A 6,472-nucleotide genomic window follows, 5' to 3' on the forward strand; every position below is an offset into this window, starting at 1 on the left:
CGGAAAACAAGGCAGACAAAATGGAATCATAATACATGGTAAAAAGTTCACATTCGCGAAGAGATTTCTTATCCTTGACGGGCTTCAGAGGCAGTTTGCATATTCTATTAAAGTTTTTAGCAAAATCACAAAGCGTCTTCCACCACTATCATACTCTTCGCAATGGGTTATCCAGTTTTAATGCCCCACACCAAAGATCGTTCAAAAGATCAATCTCGGCACCGCCCTTTGAAAGTCTATTTGATTCCACATCGTCAATTATTCGGCTTAGTTTCATACATGTGTCATTACTCATATCCTGGCTGAAGTCCATACATTCAGTCAACAGTTCTTTGTTAAGGTCGGAAAGAACGTCTTCAGTAAAAATATTGATGCATAACGGGATGTATAGGCTAGGGCATAAAAGAAAGATGTTGGACAAGGCCAAAAGCTTGTGTATGGATGATTTGATGAAGCACAAGCGGTCGGTCGATATTCGTTGAACGGCTTTCTGGAATTTTGTGAATAACTCTGTCAAATTCACGCTCTTAAAAACCCATGGAATTAATGGGGCCAGTTTCTCAGCATCTTCTGTTATAGTAGCAGTAGCTACGACAGTTTCTGCAGCACTAGTATCTACTGTGGTATCATTTGCTGTAGAAATGGTGGTGGTATGGTATGAAGTGGATGGTGTAGAAGTTGTACAGGTGAATATCATAGTATTGTTTACTGTACAAGACGAGGAAAGTGCTCACATTGCTTATTGAGCGGCGTCATGGACGTATTCCATGCATTCGATATCAACGTCGAGCAGGATCTTTTCCAATCAATACAACTTAAATTCTTCGGATTTCTTTAGAAGATCCAATTCTGATTGCAGACGTTCTCAATCCGCTGCAAGATGGCGGCCGTTAATAATTGAAGTGTATCGACTAACTATGTATTATTTGTCTAATAAGCCAAAGCTTTCCGCGAAAGATTTCAGTATAATTGTATCCCTGTTATCGACGCATCACTGAACATCAGAAGCCAGAACACGCTATTTTTTTTTTTTTTTTTTTTTTTTTTATCAATAGAGCGTTTTAGGAGAATTATGAAAAAAGAAGTGTCGTCCGACTTGTCCTACTATTTACTCTTTGATTGATGCCAGCAAGAACCGACATTGTTTCTGTGCCCTGCATTTTGAGTAATGCATGACAGCACCACTTTTTTTTAAAAAAAAAAATAATCATAATAAAGTAAATATATCAATTGTTGTAGTGCAAAGACATATTGTAGTGGTAATCAGAATGTATCTGATATATATATATATATATATATAAAGAGCATTGATAGTACGATGATTTGCGTTTGATAAGATAAAATTGCTCCTTGTCAACACTATAATGCACAGGCTTGAGTCTGCCGAGCTCATCAACAACAGTTTCTTTTCGATCTTTGTATAAAAATTGAGCACTCACTATGATGAAGACTCCGGTGTGATCGTGGTAAGAGAAGACATTCCGAGGCGAATAATTCTAGTGCACTTTATATATCCCAGAAAGACGCAACATCTGGTCTGCCACCAGAGCGACATCTACTTATGAAAGCTACTATCAACATCAGCGACTTTACTTTTCGAGTGTCATATATTGAGTTTAAACCAACAACCTCCCCCCTACAATTTTTTCTTTTTCTTTTTTAATGCTTCGACACTCGTTTTCTTTGACTCGTTACTTTAAGCCAACAAGGACAGTTTATACTACAACTTGTTTAGTTCATACAAAGCAAGGTATACCTATCTGACTATAGCCAAGATCTAATTCTTTTCTTTAGATAAAAGCGTAAGTTACAAGACCATAAACTTATTATTCAATACTTTACTAGTTTCAATTAAAGACACCCAAAGGCACACGTGATTATAATGAGAAAGAAATGGCAGTTCGACAAGATTTATTTACTACAATCACTCGTATATTTGAAAGACATGGTGCAGTGACCATTGACACACCTGTGTTTGAAATGCGAGATATTCTCAGTGGCAAATATGGTGAAGACAGTAAACTGATTTATGATTTAGCAGATCAAGGAGGAGAAGCATGCTCGCTTCGGTATGATTTGACTGTGCCCTTTGCAAGATATTTGGCTATGCAAGGTAAAAAAGAAGCACAACAAATCAAGCGTTATCAGATTGCCAAAGTGTATCGACGTGATCAACCCATTATGACCAAAGGTCGTTTGCGTGAATTCTATCAATGCGACTTTGATATTGCTGGTGTCTATGACCCTTTGATTCCTGATGCAGAAGTCTTAAAAGTTTTGTGCGATACATTGGATCAAGTCAAGATTCCGTTCCATATCAAACTGAATCACCGTCAGATTTTAGATGGTCTATTTCAAGTATGTGGTGTACCCTCAGACAAGATCAGAACAATTTCTTCTGCTGTAGATAAACTAGACAAATTAGAATGGGAGCAAGTCAAGCAGGAAATGACTTTAGAGAAAGGATTAGATCCCTTAATAGCAGATCAAATAGGAGATTATATTCAGCGATTTCAAGATCAAGATACAGATACACTGCTGGCTAGATTAGAACAAGACAGTCGATTAATGAGCCATGCAGGTGCTGCTCAAGGCATTGCTGATCTTAAACTCCTGCTTGAATTCTTGGCTATTTACAATATACATGACCGTGTCAAACTCGACTTGAGTCTAGCACGTGGACTAGACTATTACACAGGCATTATCTATGAAGCAGTGGCAGAGAAGACAGAAGGTGTTGGATCGATTGCTGCCGGCGGTCGATACGATCATCTGGTAGGCATGTTCTCAGGCACAAATAAGGCAGGCAAACCCAAAACGATTCCCTGTGTGGGTGTCTCTATTGGTGTTGAACGTCTGTTTTCTATCTTGATGTCAAGGCAGAAACTATCTGATATCAAGAGTAATAAGACACAAGTCTATGTGATTTCTGTAGGCGATGGTCTTTTAAAAGAGAGAATGGAACTGGTTCGAGAATTATGGGATGCTGGGATTCAAGCTTCATTTATGCAGAAAAATAAGCCCAAATTAGAAAAACAATGGGTTGCCTGTGAAAAGGAACATATTCCGTTTGCTGTCATTATTGGTCAAGATGAACTCAATCATGGTCAAGTGAGAATTAAAGACATGAGAAACAAAGATATAGAGCAAGGCGGTGGTTCTTTATTCAACAGAAAAGACATGATAACCGAGTTAAAACAAAAAATAACAACCATAGCACATTAAAATAAAGCATATTTAGGTCTGTGTACGATACTCTGGTAAAAAAGTACGAGGATTATGTTGAGATACGCGTGGTGGTAAAGGTGGCGTAGGCGATGTATGAATGCCTTCTTCTTCATGCTGCCATTTTTCTTTATATCTCTTTGAGATGTCTGCCATAATTTGATTGTATTCTTCATCCATTTCGTTTACTTTGGTATTATATCCTTCCTAATCATATTTTGGTAAACATGTTTATTCTATACACAAGTTTTACCTCTAAAGAGTGTTGATATTCTTTTTGTGCTTGTAATTGTTTGATGTGATCCTTCATTTCTTTGTTAGTCTTCTCTGTCTGAGAAGGTTCGATTTGATTTGTCTTGACTGACCGAGCAAAATTCAAGAGTTCGACTATCTGTTTTTGATTCTGATTGATAAATTCTGTGCCTGATAGAATGTCAATTTTACTAGGTGTACTGGGAAACTTAGGCAACAGGTGACGCTGTACACCTTTTGCCAAGTCTCGTTTGATGGCCTTTAGTCTTTCATAATACACTGTCTTTAATCTTCTTGTTTCTCTGTTGTGTTTGATTTGTCTCGCTTTTTGCATCTGGTGCAGTACTTTGGCAGAAGGTCTTTGGATAGGTGTGTCTGCTGGTAAGTAGATTTCCACTTCACTACAAAGTATGAGAAACAGTATTTTGGTATTAAAGTATTACCTTTCCACTGGTTCTTGGTCTATCCAAAACAAAAGGTGAGTTAGATCAGACATATCGCGTATAAGAAAAAAGGAAAGAAACACAAAGGAGTGTGCCGTGACCTTTTTAACAAAGCACGCCATTATTTATATCACATACAGAGAGAGAATGATAGGTAACTATGACGGGACATCTAATTTTATTCTGTTGAAATTCCATAGTAGAAGAGTCAAGAAAAAAAAGAGAGAGTTTATTGTTTTACTAATAACAGTGCAAATCAATGCAACATAACTTAAAATTCTATAGGGTAATACTGGCTAATAGAGAGAAAGAAAAAGAGAGAGACTACATTCAAAAATAATCAAGTAAAATTCGTCAGATCATTACGATGTATATTCTGCTTTTATTTTACGTATCATTATGCAGTAGATTATGCTTCATCTTCAAAATAAATAATCTTGGCTTTCTCTTAAAATACCCAGTAATCAAATCAAAGAGAAATACTACCAAAAACATAGTATAGATAGATATTTTTCATGAGATGTGAATATGCATGATGAGATGATTTACTCATTAAACCATGAAGATGACATTGAATGCATAAACTTGACTAATATTGGGACGGCAATTATTAAGAAGAAAACAGATGAGTGCAGGACATTACATAACTATAAAATATATGTATGCATTGCTAGGATTTATGAACACCTTCAAGCGATGTCCACAAACACCCATGGTACCTTTCAAGTCGATTTGGGTCAAAAAAAGAAAGCAACTTGTAGAAAATGGTCATTTTGACCTCTGATCCAAAGGGTACTATTCATGAAAAACCTTATTTTTGACAACTCTTGATCTTCTTTCTGACATCACAAGACGAAAAATGAAGCTATCAACAGGCTTAAATACTCAAAATGAGCATCAGAGGCTCTAGTTTATGACAAATGTGTTTGTTTACTAGATGTACTATAGAAATAATGAGATATAGACGCAAAACCTTGTAAACGTTTCTGGGTATTTGCTCAATATTCTATCAGCATATTTGATATTTTTTTTTACATCAATAGACTCGAAGAACAAATATCTACAACTTTTATGGCTACACCAAAGCCCAATAACTGCGTCTTTATGTAGTTCTAAGCAAAAGCTCGACTTTTTTTAATGATTTTATTTGCCGCACGTATTAGTGGTGTCGAGAGGGACCCACTAAAAGTGGTGCTCGACAATTATTTATTATAAGAGGATTAAAAGAAACAAAAAGGGTACTACAATTTCAAAAAAAAAAAAAAGAAACCGAGAAAAAAAAAGAGCAGCTATTGCGAGAAAAGACCTCTCAAGATGAAAGGTCATTTTCAGTAGCTATACGCTTAATTTGATAGCGAGCGCTGTGAAGAACAGAGATATAATGGAATGGTTGGTTCTGCATGGTATGATCCCAATGGGCCTTCCAGATTTCAGAGAGACCGATCAAGGTTGCCATGGCTATTGAAAGAGGACAGTTTGTTTGAGCTCGAATCCGAAAAAAATTGAACGATGCAAGTGCATCAGAGACTAGATCCAGAGAGGTGCCTGGCCATAAAAATTCCCTGATCAAGGCATCCCAGAACGGAGATTTTTGGGGACAGCGAAAGAAGAAATGGTACACAGTCTCCTGATCACCACACAAAATGCAGGCAGCAGTAGGGAAGCGAGCAGGAAAAACCTTTGATAGAAGCAAGCGAGTGGGAATCTTGTGAATCAGAAATCGATACATCACATTTCTCTGCAATGTTGTGATAGGTATGCGCCAAAAGTACTTCCAAGCAGCAGAAGAAACTTCTTGCCGGGCAATGATATCAGACAAGGCAGCTTGTGTGATGACCTTACGGAAAGTACAGCCACCATTTTTGAGGGCAATGGAATTTTTATTGTCAAAAGGCAGTTTCAACATACACACAAAAGAAAAGAAACCAAGAGACCGCTGGATTGCAGAAATATGCACAGGGTTGTATAAGTCTAATGAAGTACGAACAATGCATTGACCAAAGAATGATTCCAGTTGACAATGACTTTGATTCACTACTTGAAGATATTTTCTGACACTACGACGGATATCCAGGGGAAAGGAAGAAACTGGCATTGGTGCCAAATAGTGACCCTGTGGATGGTACTCATATAGATAGGAAACTGCTACTGTGCGTAACTTGAGAGGCAAGTCAAAGGTGTTAGATGGCAAAAAAATTGAGCGTAATGGCAATAAAAGGCGTTCGATAGGGTTTGGCATGTATGAGTACTGTTTCCTAGGAATAGCATCCATTGTCTGGCAGCACATTGTGACAGTGTTACTTGCCAACTGCCTGAGTTAGCCTAGCCGAGAACAAAGAAAGAGCAGACCCAAGAGAAGATGTTTAGTCTGAAGCAAATCACGGGTATGTGCTGCTAGGAAGCCTTGTACCAGAGAGCGTTCAGCTTGAGGACACAAAAAAGGATGAAGCCAATGGTAATATAGTGATTTCTGCTGAGAAAACAAGTCAAGAATTCCAAGGCCACCATTCCACTTTGGTGCAGTCATCGTTTACCAACTAATGCGAGGAAAG

The 6,472-nt window shown here is 37.7% G+C and overlaps 3 protein-coding genes across 3 annotated transcripts; 1 reads left to right on the forward strand and 2 right to left on the reverse strand.

The window, feature by feature from the left end:
- Positions 1-148: 148 nt before the first annotated feature.
- On the reverse strand, positions 149-697 carry B0P05DRAFT_567804 (uncharacterized protein; the record flags this gene model as incomplete). The annotated part of the gene is made up of 1 exon (XM_051581156.1): positions 149-697. The coding sequence occupies one exon, from the start codon at positions 695-697 to the stop codon at positions 149-151; it is 549 nt and encodes a 182-aa protein (XP_051439247.1).
- Positions 698-1,528: 831 nt separating this feature from the next.
- B0P05DRAFT_92432 (histidyl-tRNA synthetase) lies at positions 1,529-3,331 on the forward strand. Its single transcript, XM_051583899.1, has 3 exons — positions 1,529-1,750; positions 1,795-1,802; positions 1,846-3,331. Exons 1-3 carry the CDS (start codon positions 1,663-1,665, stop codon positions 3,223-3,225), a joined length of 1,476 nt encoding a protein of 491 aa, XP_051439248.1. The 5' UTR covers positions 1,529-1,662; the 3' UTR covers positions 3,226-3,331.
- Positions 3,332-3,580: 249 nt separating this feature from the next.
- B0P05DRAFT_459400 (uncharacterized protein) lies at positions 3,581-3,973 on the reverse strand (the record flags this gene model as incomplete). The annotated part of the gene is made up of 2 exons (XM_051573989.1): positions 3,581-3,878; positions 3,921-3,973. Coding segments are annotated over 2 exons (351 nt in total), but the record flags the coding sequence as incomplete, so codon positions are not given.
- Between the last annotated feature and the right edge of the window lie 2,499 nt (positions 3,974-6,472).

The sequence above is a fragment of the Gilbertella persicaria genome, assembly GCF_025201335.1.
Source record: "Gilbertella persicaria strain CBS 190.32 chromosome Unknown B0P05scaffold_2, whole genome shotgun sequence".
Lineage (NCBI taxonomy): Eukaryota > Fungi > Mucoromycota > Mucoromycetes > Mucorales > Choanephoraceae > Gilbertella > Gilbertella persicaria.

Bases quoted from the DNA above. Each gene is read 5' to 3' on its own strand.
- B0P05DRAFT_92432 (XM_051583899.1), top strand. From the start codon at position 1,663: ATGCTTCGACACTCGTTTTCTTTGACTCGTTACTTTAAGCCAACAAGG.